The 27,098-nt window shown below is 43.9% G+C and overlaps 1 protein-coding gene across 1 annotated transcript in view; it reads left to right on the top strand.

Annotated features, from left to right (window-relative positions):
• LOC133349523 (neuronal cell adhesion molecule-like) overlaps positions 1-26,035 on the top strand; it is a 146,443-nt gene extending 120,408 nt beyond the window's left edge. The window contains 6 exon segments of the mRNA XM_061563057.1: positions 5,908-6,015; positions 8,145-8,182; positions 8,184-8,310; positions 11,475-11,606; positions 13,017-13,080; positions 15,393-26,035. Coding sequence (XP_061419041.1) covers positions 5,908-6,015; positions 8,145-8,182; positions 8,184-8,310; positions 11,475-11,606; positions 13,017-13,080; positions 15,393-15,687 — 764 coding nt within the window. The 3' untranslated portion in view covers positions 15,688-26,035.
• The last annotated feature ends 1,063 nt before the right edge of the window (positions 26,036-27,098 follow it).

Genomic DNA, 27,098 nt, shown 5'->3' on the forward strand with positions numbered 1-27,098 from the left:
CGCCATGAGGAAATTCCAAAGAAACGCTCCGTGCCAACCTCCGCTTGGCTGCAACATTGGAGACCAGATCTGAAATGGTCACACAAGTGTCATATTCGCTGACTTATGAGATATCCGATGGAATCCAGCATGAGGACATAATCAAAAGTGTGTGTGTGTGCGTGTGAAAAATAATGCACACGTGTCGAAAATGTGGTTGTGCGTGCACTTCACTCCTGACTTAAGCATGAAAGTTTGCATTTTCATTAAGAATAGAAGCATTCATATTGTGCGATAGCATGCCTTTGTAATACATAGGATTACATACATGGTAGATGCTGCCATGTTGTGATGGTTCACGCATTGGACCGGTCACGACTTTGATTCAAACTCCCCGTGTGTAAGTGAATCGATGGGGCACACTTCCTGAATCCCACTCTGTCCACCCTGCAGGATAAATGGGTGTGCCGCGGCTCTTCGATGGGGCAGGTCGAGTGTGGTGGGGTAAAGTGTGGGTACCCCCCAGCTCTTCCAACACATCTGGCCAGTGTGACAGAGTAGGCCAAATACCCTCTGGCGGGGCTCTGTCGAGCTCCCTGTAGCGGAGACACATCCGCCTGCACTGGAGTGAGCAAGCGAATTCAGCGCCGCACCTTCACCTTATATAAACATACCTTGCTTGGTGGCTGTGTGGTCAGAGTTTGCAACTCACTGCCAGCAGTCAACTACCCGTCATTCTTATTGGATTGGTAAAATAAGTACCGCTTTTATGGGGGAATCAACGATAGTTTTGCGTCGAGAAGTTTGACCCTGCCATGGGAATGCAACATCTCCACCAACTTGTTCAGGGCCACTAACAAAGATGAGTGGCCCACCCCACGTGCTTAAGCAGGCGTATATACTTTTCATAGCGATAAATCATTTGCACAGACCCATCCGTTTAAAGTTGTACAAACATTTCAAAAATCTACATTCGTTTCGTCAGACTTAAACTCCACACTCTGTAGGATATATCCTTACGGCATGTAATGACATAGGCGTGAGAATGTCAGCCCCTACTTGTGTTTCTACAGCGTATCACTTTACAACCTCTCCTCACTACCTAATGACCCTTCCACTGACACCTGCTTTGCGCAGGATGGAAGCCTTTCGAAATTCAGGAAAACTTTTCATAATTGTTTCACTTCTACCCTGCAATGTGCCTTTGCTCTAAAACTGTCTGTCTAGCAGCTGCTGTTTGTAGTGCAGCACAAGGTGACTTGGTTTTCACAGTGGTTGAGCCACCCCACATTTTTTTTTCTCAATTATTTGACAGTGTATGTTGTAACTGTTTTTTGTCAAATGTACTTTTGCTCTCAGCTGTGGCTGGTTCTTGCAAAGGTGGCCAATGCTGATACCTGTGTCAGGGCTCCATGGTGGCGAGATGTTAACGACCTTTGCTGGTATACAGGAGGTCGTAGGTCCGATCCCAACCTTGATGCCTGTATATCTGGAGTTTGCATCTTCTCCGCTTTGGTTGTGTGGATTTTCTCCAGGTCTTCCGGTTTTTCTCTCTACATTCAGAATAAACATGCGTTTATAGTATTTGGCTGTTATAAATGTCCATGTGATAAGCCTCTTCGTTTAGCTATCATTTGTGGCCAGTCGCTTATGAAAAACAGCTAGATATCACAGTGGGCCTTACCTGCTTACCTGATAAATAAAAAATAGTTAATAAAACATTTATAGAGCATTGAGCCTGCACATTTGAGATCCTGAGATTAAATTTGGCTTGGTGGCACTGTAATTAGCTTGCTTGACTGACAATCCACAAGGTCACAAGTTCAAATCCCTGTATAGAGTTGACTCAACCAATCGTCCTCTGGGTATAATAAAATAAATTCCACTTTATGGGAAGTGACCAGTGGTTGTCCTATGGAGAAGCGAACTCTGTCAGAGGAATGTGGAATTTCTACCACTGGCTCAGAGCATCCATGGGGAGAGGAACACTGTCCAGTGCTCTCTTGAGTGTGGAACATAACACACACACACAGGAGTCTCTTAGTCAGCGCAACATACGAACAAAAGGTCAAAAGAGTCAGTCAATGATGGGTACCCATCTGGGAGAACAACCCAATTTAGTCCAATCCACAATAGAGACTAAGATAACAACAGTTGATTTGCCTCCATGAAACTATGTATTACCACTGGCTCTATGTGTCAGGATATGGCATCATAATCTATCAATATTGATTAAACTGGTCCACAGCCAATTTTGTAGCAACCCGTGCTTCTTGTCTTTTTTTTTCAAAGAAGTAAACCTAAGCCCCGTTATGCCCATATTAATTTCGTTCCAAAACTCCTAATAACTTTGCAATGACATATTTTCTGGAAACATTGCCTTGCATCGCTGGGTCTGACATTATTGTTCCACGTAGGGGTTTTACCCTCGGAGATCGGCCCAGCTGATTGTGCTCGAAATGAAAAGCCCAGGACCGGTGCAGTGTTTGAACAAAGAAAATGCAACGCTGTTCCGACAACGTTTTTTTCCCTGGTTGTATTTACATTTACCAACGTGTTTGGCATTGCAGAGGAACGCAATAAACTTAAACTAAAGCGTTTTTTTTTTATTCCAGGTAAGGCCCACTGAGCTATATAACTATTTTTTAGAAGCGACCTTGCCACAAACGATGGCTCAACAAAGTGGCTTACCATGTGGAAATTTATAGCAGCCAAGTCATCTGTATGGATGTTTATAAATGTGGACGAAAACACCGGAGGTCCCGGAGAAAAATCAACGCGACCATGGGGAGAACATGCAAACTACAAATATACAGACAGGCGTCATGGTCGGTATTGAACCCACGACCTCCTGTATACTGCATACCAGGCGAGGTAGTTAATATCTCTCCACCGTGTCGCATTGCAATCGGTGGGGCACATGTGCTGGATGGAGAGGATGGGTTACCAAGAGAGGCACTGGAGTGGATTCCAGAGATCGATGACCAAGGGGCAGGACCTACAGAGCCAGATAGTGGGAAAGCTGTGGAGATCGCGTGACCTTGCAACAGCTGTGGGACCCAGCTGAAGGAAGGCGGTGATAGTGAGGTGTGTTGGTATTATCGGCATGGACAGTGATGACCTCTTATTCTTGTTGGTTGCGTGCACGTGTGTTTGTGTGTCTGTTCATGAATATAATTATGGGGAAGGGGTGGTATAGTGTTTACCACACTGCACTGCAGTCCTAGCAGCTACAGTGGCGATTTGGTATCTGAGCATGTCCTGTTGCTCTGCCCCTGGTGTAGTGTGATAATGAAAATTAATCTTAGAGAGATAAATGTGGCCGGGTATGACTAATGCTTTGCCTCACCCTACCATAAATTTACATCCCATCCTTAACCGGTAATCGCTAAAATCAATTGCCATGTTCATCTTTAAAGTTAACCTTTGCCTTACCTACGCATGAAGTTGCGTGTTGTGTGTACTGTACGTTGTGTATACGTGCCCGATGCCCATGTGTATGAAGTGCCTGCACATGATGCACGTGTTTTGCATACCCCAACCACGATGGTCTGAGCTATAGTGTAACACTCCCAACAGCTCTTTCATCACATCCAAGTTAAGGTCTATAACTTATCATTACTTCCACGAAGCATTCCCTGATTGCCTTCACCTGCCACCGAGTGGCTTCATATTGCCGATCGGTGCCCTTTCTTGTCTTGCCAGCCTTGCAGCAGAAGCCTTGCGTAAAGAACGGCTTCGGATGAAAGTCCCGTCGCGCTGTGCATGAAATATTCAATGCCCTGTCTGGTCTCGCTCTGTTTGGAGCACTTGGCTCACAATTAGAACGACCCAAGCTAAATCCCAGTTGGGGCACGACTCAACCCTATCATCCCTTTGGGGTGAATAAAATAGGTACCGCTCTGACAGGTCAAAAGTGGACATCCGATGGGCCAATCTGCTCCCATTTGTGGCGTGCCAGAAATGTACTTTCTCTACAGAGTCTTACAAGCTCCACCACATGGCTTATGCATGCAGATAACTTCACATGTGGAATCTGTGGCTCTCGTCATAGGAATGTGGCATTTCCACCACTGATTTGTTGGTTGTGCCGCTCAATCGATGGTGGTGGCCAGGTGTTGTGACGCGCATACCAACACTGGTGACTTGGCAGCAGGGTTAGTGGATCACACAGAGATGGAGCATTGGAGCATGCCAATCGACCTGCGTGCTGCGACAGTGAAACACAAGTAGTGGCCTACTCTCGCAAAATGATGATCTCGCAGTGCTTTGAATGTCAAATTGGCAATTAATGGGGTACAGAAATTACCGGGCATCTGTAGGAACTGAACAATTGACTGCATGCAAAGTGGATAAGTGTTGACTGTGCTAAACACCAGGCTACTCAGCCACCAACGAGCGGATCATTTTCCTCCAATCGATCTCTGCATTGATTTTGCCTTTGGCTTGAGGATGTTGATGCACCCGGACGGATATAGTTGTGGGCACTTGTATGTGCCGATCCATCTGTTTGTGTATCAACAGATTAATAGGTGTCACTCTCCGATGTGTTTATGCGTCACACCGCGTGCTGTTCTTTATTGCATCTGACGCTCTCTCCACTTCCTGGAAGCATCAGACATCGTGCTCAACAACACGAGGTCCAATCCCAAAAAATACCGCAGGGCCATGCAGCACAACCGTTACTACCTACTCAGTAGAAGTTAATTAGTAAGTGCTCACACAGCACATTTGCCTATCTTTTGCAACTGGTGTGTGTTGTGAGTACGCGTGTGTGTGTGTCTCTATGCGTGTAAATGTGTGTGCGTGCATAGTTTTAGTGCGGAGTGGTAGTGTGGCGGTCAGCATGCTGCACTATGAACCCGGCGACCCCAGTTCGATACCCGTTCACGGCCAACATCGTGACGATTGTCTTACTCCTAAGCCTCCCCCAGGGTCAGCTCAGTCTTAAATGAGTCCCTGGTGCAGTGTGTAAACAGCAACACTGGAGAGACAGAGGCAGCCAGGCGTGGTGTTGGCCACCAACCCATTCGTGCGCCGTGCTAGCCTTAATAGGTGCTTGCTAACAGCATTTTCCCAAAAGGTCTGTTGAAGGCTACACTGGGGATCTTTGTCGTAATATATTAGTGGTTGTTCACAGACAGCACTAACCCTTACACTCTGTTATCAATGCTTACTCGGGTGGAGTGTGCATACATCAGCGCTGGAGAGGCAAAAGCAGGCAGGCCTGATTCTAGCCGCACCACTCCCACGAATGCCTTGCCAGCCTGAATGGACGCCACTATCCGATGACCTATATTGGATTGCCGGCAATTGCACAACTTCAGTAGCGATGTGGTATCTAAACCTGTTGTGGACATCCTCTGAGGTCGACTCAATCTTAAGTCAGTACCTGCTATGGTGCATAAAAAATCAGCACCAGGGATACAAAGACCAGCAGGCACGGTGCTTGCCATACTCTCTTCCCATCATGCACCGTGCTGGCATTAATAGGTGCTCGCGGACGGCATTTACAACCAGTAACTCAAAACGGCGGATCCCTTTCTTTGGTGCCGTGTACACATGTGCATATCGTTGTGATGTGTGTATGTATCTTGTTGAGTCTAGATTTGAAGCTTTCGTGACTGCAAGGATTCATACTCTTAGTTCTTTCGGTAAAGTCACGTAGGTAAAAAATGAAATTAAAATTAATAAAAAAATAAAAACAATAAAATCACGACGTTTCGGAGGCAACACAAGCTTCCGTCTTCAGCTGTGATAGTTTCACCTGAAGACGGAGACTTGTGTTGCCTCCGAAACGTCGTGATTTTATTGTTTTTATTTTTTATTAATTTAATTTATTTTTTACCTACGCGACTTTACCGAAAGAACTAAGAGTATGTATCTCGTTGAGTTTTGTATACGTGCTCGCGTGTGCCTTGCCACCAGCAGCCCAGATTGTGTCGGTGGCCGGAGAGGAGTTTGCTAACGTGAGCTGGATGCCGGCAGCGTTCCGTGCCGGCACGGTGTTTTATATCGAGTACATGCTTAACAACAGTAAGCACCGGCGCTAATGCCACACACACTTTTACGTACGCCGATAGCCGAGCATCACACCGTCACCGCAGGTCAACTTCCCGACAGTGCAACGGGGTTCGAGAGGCGCAGGCTAAAACATCGACGGCACGTTCATCGTTAATAAACGCTGCCTCCTAAGCAATGTGTGTGTGTGCATCCCAGTCAGGGCTTGTCACTTCAGCCCATCACCCCCCTTGTGACATACATAAATATGTCTTTGTAAGAAGTTTAAAGTGAGTGGTCCCTGGATTAGATAAGGAATGGAGAATTTCCACTACTGGTTCAGGATTACCTTTGCTCGCCGGGGCAGAAAGAGACACATCAAATTTTATTTGTAGAAATTGGTTTAAGTTAAAGGGAGTGGCCCTTGACAGCGGAGAACTCCCATTGCTGGACACTTTAGCTAATTATTTTCTTCGGTTACAGGGCCGTTTTAATAAACGTATTGTTGTAAAGTATTTCGAACTAAACTGCATAGCAGAATGAAATATCTTATCCTCCTCTTTATCATAGTGGTAATGACAATTACATAATTAAACTTGGTTTAAATCAATCTCTAAAATAAGATATTTGACCTCATTCATATGTTGCTCCTACGTGGCCAACATTTCTGCTGATTTCAAACAAATTTCTTGTTTTTCAACCAAAGAAAACAAACTGTTTTGGAGGGACATAAATAATCATAACTGTAGTTTTTAATATATAGTGAAAGTGTGAATCCAGTAATCTGAATGATTGATCCCATTATGTTCTTTATTTCACCAGGTCAGAGCTTAGTCAGATTCGTTATCCCTTTACAAGGCGGATTATGGAAGTCTGTTATGACGAATTATAGTCACCCTCATGAGATTTATTAGATTTTTGGGATTGAAGCGATGATGCCATCACACAGTGGTACGAGGTTGCAGCTGACATCAGACGGATTTTTTCCTACCCTCCGATGTAAGCTGCAAGGCAGAACACTTTGTTAATTGGCTGCAGAAATTATTGGAGAAAGTAATTAGAATAGAACTGCTGACTCGATGGAAGCTGGCTCTGACCTCTAAAACTATGCTTATTGTGCACTCTGACATAGGGTTCACTAGGTAATGCTGCAATATGCAGGATATTTCTTTGGAACTTGCATACACACACACGTGCATGCATGCACACTGAATATTTCGTTTTGTTAATAAGTTATATAATCTGGGAAAGCACACTATACCCTAACCTGTTCAGACCTACGTTAATTTGCATTGCATGAGTAACAAATCACGTGTAGTTTTGAAAATGTCACGTGGCATTGCTTACGACCCTTACGTGCGTTTTCCCTGTCATTTTTTCATTTTCCTACTTTGCTGTTTCAGTTGCCTCTTGAACATTATTAACGTGACGATGAAATGTTTGCCGTGCATTCACTTTAACTCTGCTCTGTTCACTTTCTCTCTTTTGCCTTCCTCTGCCCCGTCCACACCCCTCTGTGTGTGTGTGTGTGTCCGTGTGTCTATGGGTACGTCCACCATACCTGCGCGTGTGTCTGTGTGTGTGTGTGCGTATGTGTATGTGTGCGTTATACACCTACATGTGTTTGCACATATGGGTACACCGAACCTTTGTGCCCTTGCATAACGATTCTTAAATTGCACGTACCAATACACGTATGTGCATTTGTCCCCGTGTGTGCACTGACGCGTGTTTTCATACGTGAATTTCCATGCATGCATTCCTGTGCGTGAATTTACGTGCATGCCTGTGGGGTGTATTCCTGCGTGTCCGTACACACAAATCCGTGCGCATGACTGCACGCACTCCCTCGGACACCTACGCGTGCATTATTGTGAATGCCTGCGCGCATCTTTGCTCGTGTGTCTGTGCGGAAAAATCTGTGTCCGTGCGTTATTATTTGAATCCTTGCTTTTGGGGCGATTGTGCGTGCATGTGTGCATGGATTTAATACGTGTACGCACACGTCTCCGCGCATGGATCGTGTGCCTTGTGCGTGCGTTTCCTGCGCGTGCATTCCCATGCGTGGCTTCTGTGCGTGGCCGTGTGCGCGTGCGATCCCCTCCGCGTACCCGTGCCTTGCCCCCTGTGCTCACAACCCCGTGGACTCCGCCATCCTCCCCGAGGTGTCGAGGGCTGGGAGAAGAGCCTGCGCACCCCTTCCTGTTAACACGTCGCAGAGTTACATTGTGGTGCAGGGCCTAGAGGCCGGCACAACCTACAAAATGCGCTTGGCGTCGGCGTTGCAGGCCAGCGTTAGCTTCAGCGAGGCCGTGGTCTTTGAGGCCCGAGGTGAGAGCGCCGCGGTCAGGCTGTTCGAATGTTTCACGCAAAAGAAAAAACGCACCGCACAACAAATTCGTCGTTTCCGTACTTTTGTTTGTCCGAAGCAGAGGTTTGAGTCGTTTTCTCTCGAAATGAATTTCACTGCCCCTTTTGCATGTGAGAGTGGAATTGAAGATGAACCGTGGTTTGAAAGTGGACGATTTTGGTGACGCTGCTGCGTTGGCAGTGATGATGCACGGGCACAAATAACATAAAAGCTCAACACATTCATCAATAACAGTGCGCGGCCTTAAAAGGAAAAAAATCATAATAGGCAACGTTTCGGGGGAATGGTTTTCTTCATTTATGTGCTATGAAGCAGGACCATTGGCTAACATGTTGGCAATTTTTTGTTTATTAAGGCCACGGGGTTATTGACAAATGCATTGGGTTTTTATTTTAAAATGTTTTTGTCTTAACCCACGTATTTATTTCCTTCATAATCATCGCCGTTGTTGTCATTATCATCCCTTTAGTATTTATAAATTAGGTTATCACTTTGTGAAAATCTAAATATGGTTATTTGATGTCGACACTGACATTTTTTTTCATAAGAGTGTGGAATTTTCTTCACTGGCTCAGGACTGCCACTGAAGAAGAATGTTGCTTTGAGCAAAGAGACACTTGGTCTGCTTGTTATAACACCCTTATACTGACTTTTTGATCATCACGTTTCAATGTCCCATGGACCATCAAAACCATATCAAAATTATACATACGTACAGGACTGTACTGATTCTGATCAGCCCATCATCTATCTGTGCTTCGTAATATCAACACAATCTAGTGCAGTAGTGCCACTCGGTGATACAGTCATGCAGTGTTTGTCCACTCAAAAGACTGGCTCGGGCCATAGGAACGTACAATTTACAACAGTGGCTTGTGACCAATAATGATCATGATGGTGCAAAGGTCATTGCTCAAATAGGTACATGTATGCTGTTAACACCATTGTTATTTACTTCATGGAGTCACCAAAATGGTTGTCTATCCACAGAGGTAATGTATGTTTGCGTGTGCATTTATTTTAAATCAAAGGGCAGTTTTAAGTATAATATTGTAATGCAAGCACCTTGGTTTATATTTTTGCCATTACATTCCTGCAACTGCAGTACTGTGGCGGTTCGTAATTGGTGAAGTGCCTCCCTTTGTGCCTGTGGATCGTGTAAATGTCTGTGTGCTACTGCCCTCTGTTGGTGAAAGCCAAGCTACTACATGGTTACCATTTGCCATCTTGTTTTGCAATCCCAGTTGGTTCTACTCGAAAAAAAATACATCTGAAATTATATATAGAATTTCGATGTAAAGCTTTCGTGACTGCAGGGATTCATCTTCTTGGTTCTTTCGGTAAAGTCACGTAGAAGGGAAATAATACAATAATAAAAATAAAACAATAAAATAAAATTCTCACATTATTTTATTATGTTTTATTTTTATTATTTCCCTTCTACGTGACTTTACCGAAAGAACCAAGAAGATATATCTTGAATTGTTATTTTACGACGAGATTTTAAACAAAAATCCTGTTAAATAAATTACTTCAATGCAACTTACTTCATAATTCCTTGGCTAATTAAATAATGCCAAAGTTTCATTTTGATTCATATACAACTAACCCTCGCTGAAAAGTGTATGTCTTTTCACACTCATATATTATTATTTCATGAAGTTGCACGAGATGTTTATATGAATCACTGAACAAATAGCACGGTTAGCTACGTACATCTCTAAGGACCCTTGGACACTGTTAAATTACAAATTTAAACTCCCTCAGATTTGGGCAGCTGACGTGAGTTTGAGCACTTCGCCAGCACTGCTGAGAGCCTGACTTGGGGTGTAGGTGTAAGCCACCCGCTATGAAACCAGGTGCTACAGTGGTGAGATGTCATCTCCCTCGCCTAGTGTGGAGGTCGTGGGGTTGATCCCGACCCTGGCACCTGTATATTTGGAATTTGCATGTTCTCTCCGTGGTTGCTTGAATTTTTCTCTGGGTCCTCCCGTTTTTGTCTCCACATTTAGAATCAACATGCGTTTAGATTATTTGGCTGCTTTAAATTTACACACGATAAGCCACTTAAGTGAGCTATCATTTGTGGCTAGGTCGCTTCTGAAAAAGAGCTATACAGCTCAGTGGGCCTTACTTGCTAAAATAAAAAAAGTTAATAGATTTTTGAGTAGAACAATTTGATGGTATCAGCTCATTCACCAATCATTTGGTGACAACAAACATGAAACATAATTTAGGCAAAATCCCACTCTTAAAAAATGTAATATTACATTTATGTTTAATTGCCACTTTACAAACATCCCTACAGCAGGGGATGTGGGAATGTATAGCATCCATAGCGTATCTAAGAGGTCACTTTCAGTGATCTTAGAAGTAGTTCTATGGTATTATTTTCTGCGGAATATTCTCTAACACGGGGTGCTGATCTACCTCTGCCTTCCAAATGATGTCGAAAGCACAATTTTTATACATTTGGGGGATTTAAAAATATATATATATCTTGCTGATCTCTCTTTTGAAGACAGGTCATTGCTCAAAATATAACTTATATATTTTCTGTTATCAGGAAATGTTAATAGTTAATTTGGTCCGATTTGTCTTAATTAAATTAATTAAATAAAAGAAACAAGAAGATGAATCATACTCTGTAGGTTTTGTACCAGTTGAAAGGGTAAAACCCTACTACTATACTCTGTAGGTTGTTCATGATTGTATTATATAGCTCTCTGATTGGTTGTTCGATAACAACATTATTAAGCTTAATGTTAGGATTTATACCACGTGTTGTTGAACACATTGTGTGACGTTTCACTCCGCGTGGTGGGAGCCTACATTCAGTACCTGAAGATGTTCCCAGAACGTGGAGCAAAAACGTACAACCCAAAATCGCATCAGAGTTCAAGTCTACCATATATGAGATTTGAAGGTGACAATCAATAACATTGTCACTAGGGAGACAAAGGCAGCCAGGCATGGTGATGGCCACCTACCCCCCGTGTGTGTCTTTTCGCCTTCGTAGGTGCTCGCTAACAGGACTTTCCCCCAGCAGTCTGTTAAGTCTCTACGGGGGATCTTTGTCTTTATATCGCTCTGTGCTCATGTCTTGTGTGGTTGTCTTTGACAGCTGAACCCAGCCAGCAAGTGAACATACCCACGCAGGGCTGGTTCATCGGGCTCATGTGCGCTATTGTCCTGCTCGTGCTCATCATCCTCATCATCTGTTTCGTACGACGCAACCGAGGAGGGAAGTATCCCGGTAAGAGTTTCCACATCGCCGTCATTATTATTATAATTATGAGGTCGCACTCCTTACACACAAAGTGCATGTCACAAATGAACCACAATACCTTGATGATCTCGTCAAGGAGCATAAACCATCGCACAAACTCCAGGTCATCCTCGCAGTGACTTTTGGCTAGCCATTGAAAAAAGATGGTCGCTGCATCGCTCGCTTTCAGATGCGCTTATGTGGCCATCTGGAATGCTCTTCCGATATTAGAAAGCCACTGGAGCTATGGGCTCTATATTGAAAACTGATTTTTTTAGAACTGCTTTTTTGTGTTTGGTTTGTTGTTCTTCCCCCGCACCGCCGATTGGCACAGTTGGCTACGTACGGTAGGAAAGAAATTCAACGTACGTATGTACACCAGCGGTTTAGCAACCTGTGATCCGCAGGCCCCTGGCGGTGCGCAATGCTACTACAGGGGTCTGCGGAAAAGAAAAATAATAACATCCTCACCAAGGAAATGTACAATTTCAAATAACTATTAGCATGCGGTGGTCCAAGAAATATTTAGAGATTGGGAACCGCTGATGTACACCATCAAAACCACCGACATCATCCTATCACAGCCCCTTTGTCAGTCCACTGCTGGATGAAGGACGTCTTGTCTTGCCATGTCGTTCACGATTCGTTGACTGTACACCACCACCACCACCATGTGGGTCAGTGTAGGCTGCTGAAGATATCACTCGCTGCTGGTGGTTATGCCACGGTCGGAAAAAGATTGCCGTGTTCCTGTCGCAGTGTGCTGACCACTGTGTCACCGCTCCACCCCGTCATCACTGTCATGATAATAGAGTGATCTCTAGCTATAGGAATACAGCAATTGTGGTATTGTTATTTGCATGTTTGCAGGGGAGGGGGGAAGCAGTGGACAAAATTGGTTAGGCACCTGAACTCCATTCCCCGGCCATAGCTAACATCGGTGACGAGTGTCACCTTAAATTATCCTACGCCCTGCCTTCAGCGTGGTGAAGTATAGGGCATGGCGTGGTGAAGTATAGGGCATGGCGTGGTGAAGTATAGGGCATGGCGTGGTGAAGTATAGGGAATGGCGTGGTGAAGTATAGGGCATGGCGTGGTGAAGTATAGGGCATGGCGTGGTGAAGTATAGGGCATGGCGTGGTGAAGTATAGGGCATGGCGTGGTGAAGTATAGGGCATGGCGTGGTGAAGTATAGGGCATGGCGTGGTGAAGTATAGGGCATGGCGTGGTGAAGTATAGGGCATGGCGTGGTGAAGTATAGGGCATGGCGTGAAGTATAGGGCATGGCGTGGTGAAGTATAGGGCATGGCGTGGTGAAGTATAGGGCATGGCGTGTAGAGGATTCCCAAGGGGCTTCAGATGATCATTAATGCTTCATTTTGTTGGTTTATTTCTCAGTTAAAGAGAAGGAAGATGCTCATCCTGATCCCGAAGCACAGCCGATGAAGGAAGACACGTACAGGTGTGAATGCACTCACTCACACACTCACTCACACACTCACGTCTACATGCTAAAGTATTCACATTCACACACATAACCCCTGCATAACTGTTGTGGCAGGTGCTGTTTTTGGACACCTGTGTAGGCCAGCACGGCACACTAGTGGGTGGCCAACACCATGCCCGGTCACCTTTGTCTCCTTAGTGGCAATGTTTATACACTGCACCAGGTACTCATTGAAGGCTGAGTCGATCTAGGGAAGGTTCAGAACCTGTTTGAAAAGAGCTTTCGCAACTTTTTAAGCGGCCTGCCGCAATCCGTTGAGACTTCCGTTGGCATCCCACCACTCGCAACACAGCGCACGAGCAAACGAGACCTCACACAGCTCTCTCGTGACAGGCAGCAGCAGCTCAATCAAGAGGTCCATTAAAAACAGCTTCACGAGCCTAAAAATCTTACCTAAAGTGGAATCGCCGGGTTCATAGCGCGGTGCACTATCCACGGCATGGCACCACAAACACATGTACACACACACCCTCAAGTATACACGTGAAAATATACAAAAAACATGCACTTTTATTTTTATTATTTTATTACTTCCCTTCTACGTGACTTTACCGAAAGAACCAAGAAGAAAAAAAACATGCACTTCTTCATCATATTCGTGCTCAGCGTCATCCCCTTATTGCGCATTATGCAATTGAGTTATCCCCTTGCGTGTGCATGTGTGAGTCTTTCGGCAGCTCCGCCGGCTTCCTTTCAGACATTGTTAGTAAGAAATTTACCCATAATGCTGAGCAAGGACCTCTTGAAAAACAACCGTGAAGCTCAGTGAAGGTTTCCTGCATTTATAACGGAAAAAATAAGGACAATGATTTAAAAATAACAAGGCACGGTCATATTGATTGAAACTTGTTTCCGTTTTAATTTCAAGATTTTCATTTGCAGATTAATTAAACTTAATAGAACAAGTTTTATTTTCATTCTATTTATCAGCAACTGAGACATTTCATTTTCCGTTTCTATTAACCATGAAAGTGCTTGGATCTTGCTACCTGCGCTTTGCTTGCTTTCTACGTTGCACTCTGTTCAACTTTTAACCAGCCTAATGCTCTTTCTTTGGCTGTCCCCGTGCACATCTCTCTCACGTGCATAGGTCCCTGGGAAGGTAGGTCACAGAAAGCCAGGCTTGCGTGTGCGCAAACCCTCAGTCCAGCAGTGCTGTGTGTGCTATCGTTGTCGGTGCTGTGCCAGTATTGTTTGTCATAGTGGGTAGATCGTGCAATTGGCAACGTCGCTCGCATAACAACAAGAGCAGCTGATGAGAGCTCATAGATGATGATGATGATGGCGATGTTGAGAAACGCTCTCTTTGATTGCATTCTGTCAAAATGTTTCCGCATGGGTTTCCTCCAACAGCTGAACAAAAAACAACGCAACGTAGCTGGTTTTTGGCGAAGTAATCCAAAATGCTGAAACATTACTCGCTTGGCATCAGGCATAGCAGCAGCAACATCGCCCCCTACTGAAAAAACGTTGACGGGACCCTCATTGAAAAAGAGTCTTGAGACTCAGTGAGCCTCAACGAGCCTAATAATAATACAAAATAACCGATTCTTAAAAATTGTACAGTGATACATTGAAACGCAATATCGCTGCGCGCTCTTGTTTTATGCGTTCGTCCTCGTATCTTTGTCTTTTGATGTGTCATCATCGTGGTGTTCGTGCGGTAGTCTTAGGAGCATGCTCTCATTGTCCGTTGCGTATACGTCATGCCCGATTGTCTTAGTTATATGTGTACGACGCGAGTAACACTGCCCGATGGTCTGTCTGGGTGAAAACGTGTTTGTGTGTGTGTGTGTTCACCCCTGCCTGCGCCTGTGTGCACACGTGCGAGTGTGTTTGTCTTTGGATGTCCATGTGTGTATGAGTTTATCCATTTGCCTGTATGTGCTGCGTATGTGTGCGAGTGTCCAGGTGTGTATGAGTTTGTGCATGTACATTGTTCTGGTCTGTCCACGTGTGTATGGGTTCGTGTCTTTGCGTGTATGTACACGTGTGTGCAAGCACGTGCGAGTTTGTGCCTTTGCATATGTGCGCGTGTGCGAGTCCATATGTGAGTTCGCGTCTCTGCGTGTACGTGCGTGCGTATACGAGAGCGCACCGTTGCTTTGTGCGTACGAGCGCGCGTGCACGTTCACGCATCTACACCCATCTGCACCTTCGCCCCGTGCGTGTGTGCATGCGTGACCATCCGTGCATCCATGCCACCCATCCTCCCCTTACCCACCAACCCCCACCCACCCTCGCCATGGCTCCACTCACCTCCACAGTGAGGACGAGAAAGTTCCAGACGGTGTCGGCGGCAAGGGCGGGCGCCCATCCCCAAACGGCTCGGTTCGCCGGGGCGGTAGCGCCGACAGCCTGGTGGAATACGGAGAGGGCGGCGAGGGGCAATTCAACGAGGACGGCTCCTTCATCGGCCAGTACACCGACCGCAAGGATCGCGCCGAGCCCGGTCCCGACGGCGAGGAGAGCTCCACCACCACCTCGCCCATCAACCCGCTCAACCCCCTCAATGGGCCCACGGCAGCTGCCCCAGCGACTCCCAACAACCACCTGGCCTAAGGCAGTGGCGGCACCTCCCCACCACCACCACCCTGTTGTCTGTCCGGCTGTTGTTAGTTGGTGACTGTGACCCACCGCTTGCGATGGTTTTGGCTATTCGAGTGACGTCGCTCATCACCGTCGCATGGCTCATGGCTCCAGGTTGAGGAGGCTACGTAATCCACCGTGGGTTTTTTGGGTTAATGCGTGCGGCTTGCTCAAAGAGCATCTGTAATGTGACGACGACGACGACACTTTCTCAACCTGCAGCTCGTGCAGTTTAACGGGTGAACCATTCTGGCGTGTGTCCCGCAAAGTTCCATCGTCACAGGTGGCCTGTGCATTTTTATTATCGGTGAAGCCGCCTTGCTGTGTGTCACCTGAGACTGAAAATTCCTAAGCGGACTTTTGCCTGCCCCAACTAGAGCCCCGACCCAGCACCGTGGTCGTCAGTGATGTACATTGAAAAACGCCTAGTTAACCGAGGTTGGGCTGGTTGTGCTATGGCTGCTGGAGTCTTCACAAGAAGTGTCTCTCAGTGCTGAAATTCGTCCCCCACTCGCAATGAAGGGGTTTGGAATATTTAATCTAAAGCCCCTCGGAGATGAGGCCATGTTCCACACCCACTCCCCACGATTGGAAACGCTTGCCCAAAGGAACTAATTTACCCTTAATCATGAATAATAATTTCTAATAGTAATAATCATAGTATCATACTGTATTTGAAAAAAAAGTTTTGCTGGCTGAGTTCGAGCGTCGCGCTGACGTGAGATATCCCACCCACCCTTAACCCTGGATGTGTATCCCGCGGAGATTTGTGGGCAGTGCTAAATACAAATATTAACAGACTAACCAATAAAATGGCACGCTTATGGCATTGGAAGAAATTTCACAGTTCCATGGAGGGCGCTACAGCTGTCAAAACTGGGGAATGAGCTGATGTCGTCGTCACCTTCAAATGTCCTTACATGTAATCAGATTACACGCCGACGTAAATTACAGTCATGCCTGATGACATATACTCATCTGATTACAAGTGGAAAACTCTGATTACGTCTTGCGGTGGTAACGAATAGCGTCCCACTTGCACCCGTGCTTGTATGCACCTGCGCGTGCGTGTGCGTGCTTGCATGAGTGCGCGTGCGTGCGTGTGTGTGCGCACGTGCGTTCGCTTTAGGTAATATTTTTTAGGTAATATATTTTTTTTAATGGACCTCTTGATTGAGCTGCTGCTGCCTGGCACGAGAGAGCTGTGTGAGGTCTCGTTTGCGCGTACGCTGTGTTGTGAGTGGTGGGATGTCAGTGGAAGTGTCAACGGTTTGTGGCAGGCCGCTTTAACAGTTGCGAAAGCTCTTTCGAATTATTGTTACTTTTATTTTTTTATGGACTCGGCAGTCACTTATATTTGCGATTAGAATGTATCATTTGTGCTGCTTCATCTGCCTGGATAGTTAATGTTATTAGCAAGGATGCTCCGTGTTATGATTCCACACTGGAATTATATATTAAAAAAATAGCTTGCTTGCTTGTGGGAATGAAAGGGATGTTTTGTTTATTATATAAAATAACATTAATATAATACATGTTAAAGATGTTGAACAAAAATTTTAAGAAAAAATGTATAATTACTGATTATAAAAGTTTAGCAATGAAATCAATTCGTAATTCAGATGCATTCCACATAGCACAATGTAGTACCGAATTATATACAAATGCAGCAACTCTTTTTCAAGAACTAGCAAATATAGGACGCATCATGCACAGACGTTTGTTAAACACCAATAATTGTCACATTATTTACAATACATTTATAAATCGCTGTCACATAAGTCGATTGGGTAAATCAGGATGCTTATTTTAAAAGAAAGCCCCGTGAAATGAAGCATACATGAAGGTTAAAAAAATGTCCACCTTTTGAATGCTACATAAAAAAATATTTGGTTATGGACCGTATTGACACCTTTACGATTATATGCAATTAGTTGCTTGAAATAGTTTTGTGCGATTCACCCATGTTTAAGTTGGTTTAGCCCAAGGTCTGCGTCTATATATGCTCACGCAGAACAGTCTGACCAATCGCACTGCAGAAGTAAATGCTTCATCCCCTATCGTTGCTGTGGTCTTGCAGTGCAACAGCATTCAATCAGCCGAGGAGATGGTTACGCGTGACGTATCTCACTTGTAACAATGCCAAGACAAAGAGAAATAACAAGCTAAAGGTCGCAATGCATTTAATACCACAAATTGAATTGCTGCGAGCAGAATTCAATACGCGTGCATTTTTCAAAAGCACCTATAAATGACAAATTTAAAAAGAGATTCCAGTTTTATTAAAACATTATCTTTGACTTCCCAACAATGTTCAGCATGCCATTTTTTACTCACAAGGCAGCACGTGGTTTTCAATAGCTTTATGAACCTATCAACTTCAATTAGACATTTCACATAATATAAACCTCTGCACAGTGCAGCTACGGTCGTGTAAATGTGTTGTGAATAAATAATAACAGGCGTTATTATTTCACAAGTGCCACTGCGGCCAAGTCAGGTTCCCACGAGTCACAACGCCGTTAATGAGAATAATTTAAGTCGCAGCAGTAATAACACCGCGCGCATTTACACGCGGCACATTTCTCTCAAGAGTGCCATTGCTTTCAGCGTTGTTTTCGGAAGAGGTGCAGAGATGCAATGGTATGAACATGTCTTTTTTTTTACTCGATTCAAAAAGCTAAAATGTACATGTTTAATAACGTGTACATTTTTTTGCGCGCAGTTTCTTAAGTAATTGCAGGGGACGTTATACAAAGCACAACTAAAACTGTAGGTGCTTTCCAATTATTATTTTCTGTACAATAGTGTAGCTCTGAATTATGGACCAAACTGCGGTGGGTCACGTGTTTTTTGGTAGTTATTCTTTTTGTAGGCATAGGATTACGAATATCCCTACTCGAAAAAAATAATCTTTGAGCCAGCAGTGGGAGTTGCACATTTACATTTTGAGAGCAAGTCTCCCCATTGGATAACTAACTACAGTACTTTTAAATATTCCAGTGTAATCAGATCATTGGTGGTGGTCTGATAATAATATAACTTTTTAACACGTAGGCTTTCGCGACCAATATCCATAATAGAGGTGTGTTTTGGGTTAGATCGTGTAAATATGAATGCGTCGTTAAAGCCACCGCCACCACCCGACAAAGCCAATTAGTAAGGTTTGTCACATAAACAGAACATGCCTATTCGTTACTCGTATGGCACACCGGTGTGTTGGAGAATAAACCCACAACATTTACAATTCGAGTACGACGTTTCGCCAATAATTACAACTAGCATCAGGCGACAGCCAGAATTGACAGCCAGAGTTGGCTGTCGCCTGATGATGCTAGTTGTAATGACTGACGAAACGTCGTACTCGGAGTTGTAAAAGTTGTGGGTTTACTCTCCAACATATCAGTGTGCCGTACTAGTAACGAATTTACTTGTTCTGTTTACATGACAAACCTTACTAATGGCTGTGTCAGGTGGTAGCGAGTTTAACGACAGATTTATATTCAATCGATTTAACCCAAAAACCTCTTAAGGATAACAATGTACCTTCAGCTATAAATAATAATAGTTATTTACAACGCTTTGTCAATCCACTGCTGTATCAAGGCCTTCCCCATCCATATCTACAAAGGGATTATTTGATCATCCCTCAGGAATAAATATCAACTTATAAATACCTTAAATTTCGATTTAAAGCTTTCGTGACTGCAGGGATTCATCTTCTTGTTTCTTTCGGTAAAGTCACGTCTTTGAACACAGGTCATCTGGTATGTAAGAAATATTGTGCCCTGGCAATATAATGTGTGCATACAATATTTGTGTACTGATATCTAAGGAATTTGACATTCCCTGCAAAATTCATGGTATATGCTATACTGCCTTTCCGGCATGCTGATCATGTTCATATAATTTAGTTGAAATGTAAATGAGCAAAATAATATATTAATATACTTCCTGACGCTTTCGACTTAATTAAATTCAAACAAATTTCAAAGCAAACTTGTAATAAGTTTTAATTGAAATGTATGATACATATTAATCACGGCTCAATTCACAACAATAATTAAATGTATGATGTTAGGAACCGTCACATCTTGGCTACAGTGCATTCTTAATTGTTTATGTCAATGATTGATATTTGTTAAACGGAATCGGCTTAAAACTAGATTACCGCTATAAAAAGAATGCATACAAAATTTTCGGCATCTATAAATTAATACCGTAATGGTATTTTTTATGCAAAAAGGTAATATAAACTGGTTTGATTAATAACAACTTTCCGTTGGGTCAGATCGTGTAGGTGTAATGTATTTTTCCTTAACTAACACATTCCTGCGGAGGGAGCTGGTAGGAACGTTGGGTTGCTCGGTCAATGGCCAGGGTCAACGGCGGCGTGGTGTATTCCGCAAATATGCCCGACTGTGAGGGCGGGCACAAGCCAGCGTGAGTAGGTTAAACGTTGAGTTTTATAAGGGCACCACGGGGTGACCAGCCCCTCCCCACCCAGCCCCACCCCTCCCACCCAGCCCTACCCTCCCCACCCAGCCCCTCCCCACCCTCCCCACCCAGCCCCTCCCCACCCTCCCCGCCCAGCCCCTCTCCACCCTCCCCAAGCAGCCCCTCCCCACCCAGCCCCTCCCTGCACGACGGACACAATAATCCCCTGTGGGCTAGTGTAACCAAGAGGTTCCTACCAGTATAACCTCCACCACTTCACCGCTCCAATCAAATCAAGTTGTCACGTGGTGGGAACATTTGTAATTTGATTTTTCTTTTTTTTCAGCAAACCGCAAGAATGTTGTAAAGAAAGCAATGTGTTGCCACTTTTGGTCCGATGTTTCGCTGGAGATTGCATCGAGCATCATCGGCTGTTAACAACATTTGAGGTCTCACGTGGAGGTTTATAGTAAAACAAACAATTGACGTTATACCTAGATGATCTAACCCAACAGAAACGAATAGCTAATCATATTGGTCGTGAAAGCTTACGTATAAGATAAAACACACAATTACTTTACTAAAATGATTGTGTTAACAATAGATATTTGAAAAGATGTGTAACAATTTTAAACATGGTTTTTAGAATTTTAGAAATGGAGATATTCCTTTGTAGGATTATCTGTAAAGTACTTTAAAATGCGAGCTCTCTATTTAGCAGCGAACAATTTTAAAATAATATTGCACGAAACGCTATCGCGATGGGTTCTTGACACAGTTCTTGATAGCTGGAAGTATGTAGTAATGTTGATGTTTGCTTTTGAGACAGCTTAATATTGAAAAGGAAACATGCCTATTTTCATTGTATAAACTTTCGGGTATGTTAATGTGTTTACATGTTGGGCATATTTTATTCTTCTTAAAATCACCTCTTCTTAAACTCACCTTTTTCACATGGTAATTCGGTACTAGTTAAGTTCAATGCAGCATATAATGCGCGTGTGTACACTGACACGTAAGTGCAGTGGCGATTGTAATGGAAAGCGCGCACAGCACGAGAGCGATAACAGACGTGGTTTTAAACCAGCTTCCTCTGCATGCACACACTCCCCCTACTGGTGACGATTAGGCTATTGCAGCCCCCTCCCCCCCCCCCCACAATTCACAGGTAAAATTAGTTTTTATCGGAGTATGTGATGTCATGCGATGGCATATACTTCTCTACCTCCTAAGTTATAATATAATTTGCCCATTAGATTGTATGTCAGTGAATACAACTCACCTACGAATATAATAATTATTTGCTGTCGGAAATTGTTATTATAGGAAACTTGTCATCTACCAGAAAACAACAACAACAAACTATCCGTAGAAATATATTTCTAGAGAATGGGGCGAGATCGTGTTACATAGGGTGGTTGATTTGACCTTCACTTTGAAAGATATATAGTATTGGTGCCAGCTGCCAGGGCTTCATTTCTTCAGGAATATTTGTCCCTTCCCCCCTCCCCCCATGGACAGCTGGGAGGATTGGGAAGGGGGGGGGCATATTTTCTGGAACTCAGCCCTGGAGAGCCCAATCTGGTTGGTACGGACAAATTTAATCCCGAGAAAGGCATGTTCACACTTGAACCCATTGTGGATGATGCACATTGTTGTGCGCATTTGGCATGAAAGCCGAGCGATTAAAAAAAAAAAAACAGATCCATTCTTCGAAATCGCTTCTCATATAAGCTGCAGACATTTCACAGCCGCTTGTGATTGATAGAGTCTTGTCAGTGGCGGTGTCGTGTGTGTGTGTGTGTTCCCACGTGGTCTACGTCAATCAAAGGCTGAAATCAATTGATTTTACTCTTCGGATTTCAAGCGTTTGCCGAGTCCAATGGGGCTGGGGGCTTTCTCGTGAGTGCCATCGTACCGTCACACATTTACCCCTCCCCACACTCCCCACTGCTGTCTGTTACTAAGTCGATGTCATTTAGGAGTCTATGGGTCATAATCTAACATAGCAGCCTGTCATGTGAACCACACGCAAGCATTCTATCATTAAGGCATTGACTTAACGCGCTGTCGCTGGTTACGTAAGTACTGTCTTGGTGAAATATAAATAAACGGTCTTTTGTTATGGAACAAGTTTTGAAAATAAGTTGGAGCAACATAAGGGCAGGATACACTTCAAGCCCCCTTCATAGAATGTCCAGTGATGGCAACAATTAGACTGCATCATGTGTAATAGGTGTATGACCTGATTAGCGGAGGTTATGTTAGGGTAAGTTTTCTTATTGAAGTTTGGGTATTACCCAGATAATGTGTTTTTGTAATATAAAAAATAGTTTTGGCACCTTCTTCACGTCCAAAGTCCACATTGTATTACATAGGGTACACTTCAAATCTATTAAGAACCTTAAAATAACATTGCCTCTAGTGTTTTCATTTACGGTCGCGGGGAAAGTTGGCCTCCCTTCTGCCCAAAGACACACCGCCAATTTTGCAGAACATATTGAGTTTCCGCTTGTTAAACTTGGTGCGTGTTTTTTTTTATAATAACGTGGGAGTAAATGCTGTAACATTTTATGTCCATAAATCTTCGGTGACCTCCACTGCGAATGCGCCGCAGTTACACGAGACGTGGCTCTCAGTGCTTCTGGATCTTGCATGTTGCAGCAGGTGGACGCGGCTTGCAGAATACAGATGTGTTTCCCAAATTTGCAAACCCCAACTACTTTAACCCAGGCAGATGGACCTTAATTTGCTAATTCTTGTATTTTTTTTACTTTTAACTCCATTGAGACCACTTGTTTTGAGCTGACGTGACATTTTGTCCTGAATCAAGATAACTTTACCAGCTTTAGTTTCGTGGTTAGTGCTGTTGCAAGATACTTTACCACATTGAGTGGATCTATGTTGTTGAGTATAGCTTAACATTCGTGGATTTCACTTATCTTTACCATGGCTGTAAATATAAATTATCAGTCCATTCAGGTATAATAAAACAACCAGAGTGCAACAAAAGATATCTACAGATACGCGAAGAGACAGCAAGAGGGGCACATGTATTAGAGAACACACCCAGGTTAATGGCATCAAAAAGTTAAGAAAAGTAAGTGGGTCTGGGCAGTACCGGTTACTGGAAGAGATCGATAATGGGAAATGGACGTTTAAGAAAAATAACAGCGGCAACCGAGTTTGGTGGCAGCTTGAGGAAGCCTTCATCCAGCAGTGGATTGACTGTGGATGATGATGATGATGATGATGAAAATGGAAACGTGAAGAATTATGTATTTTATGAGACGTAATTCTGCCTCTCGTGTACACGTTTTGCTCCCTTTATGCGGGTTCGGTTTGTGCGATTTTGCGTATATGTGGCTAACCTATTTCTCCACATTTCACTCGATGCGATTTGAATTCACTCATTTGTGGCTATGCGGTCAGACGTGGGACAACATTTTGTATTCTGTACGCACTGCTTGGTCGGCAGCTGTCTTGTCCGGTGCATTGTGGGTGGGTGACAGTCTGTGCCACGGGTTTTCACTTTGTGCGCCATCGTTTTGGAACGCATCTGCCGCGTAAAGCGATGAAAACCTGAATTTACACTGTGTGGAGTTTCTAACCCAACCTTAAACACGAACCTGTTTTCACCTGAACACTTTCTCCACACTATGACATGGAAATCACTCATGTCACGCAAAAATGACCACCTTTCCAATTTTACATAAAATATCTAAACTGTTACAGCATTGGGAAATGTGATGTATGTTTTTTTGAAGCAAATATTTCAAAGTAATCACTGTGATCCGTGTTTGTTTTTGGGGTTAGGTCATGTAACACCGTATTCTTTATGGGCTACGTTTCACAGCTAGCTAAACCGTATTATCTGTAAAGAGATGAAGACGTTAGACATTTCCAGTGATGTGACTTAAACTACATAGCTCATTGGACAGAGGCTGCACATCCTTTAATCACAAGAAACGCAACATTGCATTGTCCAAAACTGGACACCCGACGTAACCGTACCCCGTTCGTGCGTGTAAATAATTGTAGACTAATACACGAGATCCTGAAAAACAAATGAACAAAAATGCTTGTTTCATTTCTCCTTTTTTTTGTAAGTTTATTTGCAGGTGAACGTTTGCGTTTTGTAAATGACAATGCATAGGACTTGCATAAAGGCTGTAATTTCTTTGTATATTTTTTAAGAAAAAGCCATGTATACATATATAGTTTCTTGCGTTTTAATACATTGTTTATTATTGTAATATTAAAACTGCCATGTGTCGTTTTGCTTACTTAGTTTTGAAATACTAGACAAGTGATTGATTGGTATTCCCGGTTTTGTTTCTTTTCGGGAGCCTCCTCACTGTGGCACACTTGTTATGAACTCTGTGTGTGCGCGTGTGGGAGGCGTGGTGTTATATTGGTTAGCATTTTCACTCTCCAAACTTGGCTACCTGGGCTTTGATTCCTTGGCCATGCCGCAGACACCAGCGGGCAGCTGATTTCTAAACTTACCTTGGGGCACTACCCGAGGTTAGTTTAGCCTAAACACTTTGTTGTGGTGTGTCAGCATCAACGATGTAGAGAAAAAGGTGGCCAGGTTTGAATGATGCTTGCACGCAACCACCTCTCTCTCTCATGCGCCATGCTGGCCTTAATAGGTGCTCATTAACAGCACTTGCCCCCTCCAGTCTATGAAGCTAAATGGGGAATATTTGTGCGTATGTGTGTATAAATATGTTAGTCTTATATACCACTGTTTAACTATAGAAACTGCAGAACGCTAAACCAAACGACGTTAAATCGGACAGCAAATGACAAGAACTTTGACCTACTAACATCTTAGCCAAGGTCAAATTCAATGATGACTCACAAGGGTGATACACTATAGTGTACACAACGCAAGCTAATGTGGGAATGGACAGACCACGTTGTCTGCTGGTGGCCTTAACGTTTACTGCAGGTAGAATCCTAGGACCCCACCGGACATTACTGTTCACGTGACAACGGAGGCTCCCTTATTGTGCCGGTTTGTCCAGCTTGTTCTTTTTTAAAATTGCAAAAAAAAAAATATTGTGAAAGTTGTGCGGCTGCTGCTGCATAACTACGATTAATTCATGAGTTTTGTAATGTGCGTGGTCTATTGCCATGTTATAATAACGCTGTATGATGTCATCACTGCTAATACATTGCGTTGCGAAGAACAAACTAGAATACGGTGGTTTGTCTGATGATGTTGAACAAAACCGTGTAAAGTTAAAATGAATTTCTGAAAACATGTACATGTTCTGGTACGAACACGACAGTGTAGACCTGCTTGTCATATTGCTTATGCTGTGGTAATGTGTTCTTGCTTGAGTCTTAACATGCAGTGCAGGTGTGAGCTGTGTGTGCGTGTGTGTCTGCGTGTCTGGGGGAGCGGTCGCGCAGTGGTTAGCACCCTGCGCTACAAACCGGGGGATCCGAGTTCGATTCCTGCTCAGCCTACACCAGTGACAAATATATGTTAAGCTGGTCCTGAGCCTCCTCTAGGTCGACTCAGCCTTAAATATGAGTACCTGGTGGGGTGTGTAACATCAGCGCTGGGGAGACAAACGCAGCCTGCATGGTGCTGGCCACCCACCCCCTCGTGTGCCATGCCGGCCTTCATAGTGCTTGCTAACAGCACTTGTCCCAACAGCCTGTTAGAGGCTATATTGGGGGATCTTTGTGTCTGCGTGGGTGTCTTTGTGCTCCGTTAAATCACTACAGTTCGGCTCCGTGCACTGCTGTTTCCTACCCAAACTGTAATCACTACACCCCCTGCAGCGCTGTATTGTTATGAATATACGAGAAACAAAAAAAAAACTGCGTGTATATGTTGTCATTATTAAACCAAAGTGTTTCTGGACATGGTCTGTGCTTGTGTTTGTTGAATCACTAAAGTTTTACTGTTTCCAAAAAGACGGTTTAAATCCAGAACTCCTCTTATCCGTGACCCTATTGCACATAGCTCCTATTATTCGTGACCCTATTACCCATAACTCCTCTTATCCGTAGACCTATTACCCAAAAATTTTACCATCCGTGATACTTTATCCGCAGGTTTTTCCACTAAATTTTTACCCCTCCGATAAGAGGAGTAAAATCACATGGTATACGATCTGTGGCAGTAATACCCCGTATCGCCGTGGATGAGACGATTTCGATACCAAATTATACAATTACGCGTGACAAAACGTCACAGTGTCTCCCATTCCAAACATTTTATCGGAGGGAGAATAGGTTTTCCCCTTTTTTCTGGTAACAAAACAGGTACACTATGGGGACCTCATTTGCCAGTAAAAATATGATAATTGGTTTTTTACCCTTCTATCTGGCAACAAAACTGACACCTTTTTGCAAGGAGTCATGTTTGCATAGACCGCAATACCTGCAGTCATAATACAAACAAAAGAACATAACTCTGATAATGTGCACTGTCCTTGAAGTTGATTGGTCCACACCCGAGACAGCTTTCCTTCGAGCCTAGTCTCATATGGGTTGGACCAGATGACGCCAAAAGGCGCCTTTTGGCGTCATCTGGTCCAACCCATATGAGACTAGGCTCGAAGGAAAGCTGTCTCGGGTGTGGACCAATCAACTTCAAGGACAGTGCACATTATCAGAGTTATGTTCTTTTGTTTGTATTATGACTGCAGGTATTGCGGTCTATGCAAACATGACTCCTTGCAAAAAGGTGTCAGTTTTGTTGCCAGATAGAAGGGTAAAAAAACAATTATCATATTTTTACTGGCAAATGAGGTCCCCATAGTGTAGATGCTTGCCCCGAGCTCTCATACTCTGATGGTGCATTGTCCTTGAGTTGTGCGCCTTTTGGCGTCATCTGGTCCAACCCATATGAGACTAGGCTCGAAGGAAAGCTGTCTCGGGTGTGGACCAATCAACTTCAAGGACAGTGCACATTATCAGAG

Source organism: Lethenteron reissneri, chromosome 30 (assembly GCF_015708825.2).
Source record: "Lethenteron reissneri isolate LAM-NWPU_2019-01 chromosome 30, ASM1570882v1, whole genome shotgun sequence".
In the NCBI taxonomy this organism is placed as follows: domain Eukaryota; kingdom Metazoa; phylum Chordata; class Hyperoartia; order Petromyzontiformes; family Petromyzontidae; genus Lethenteron; species Lethenteron reissneri.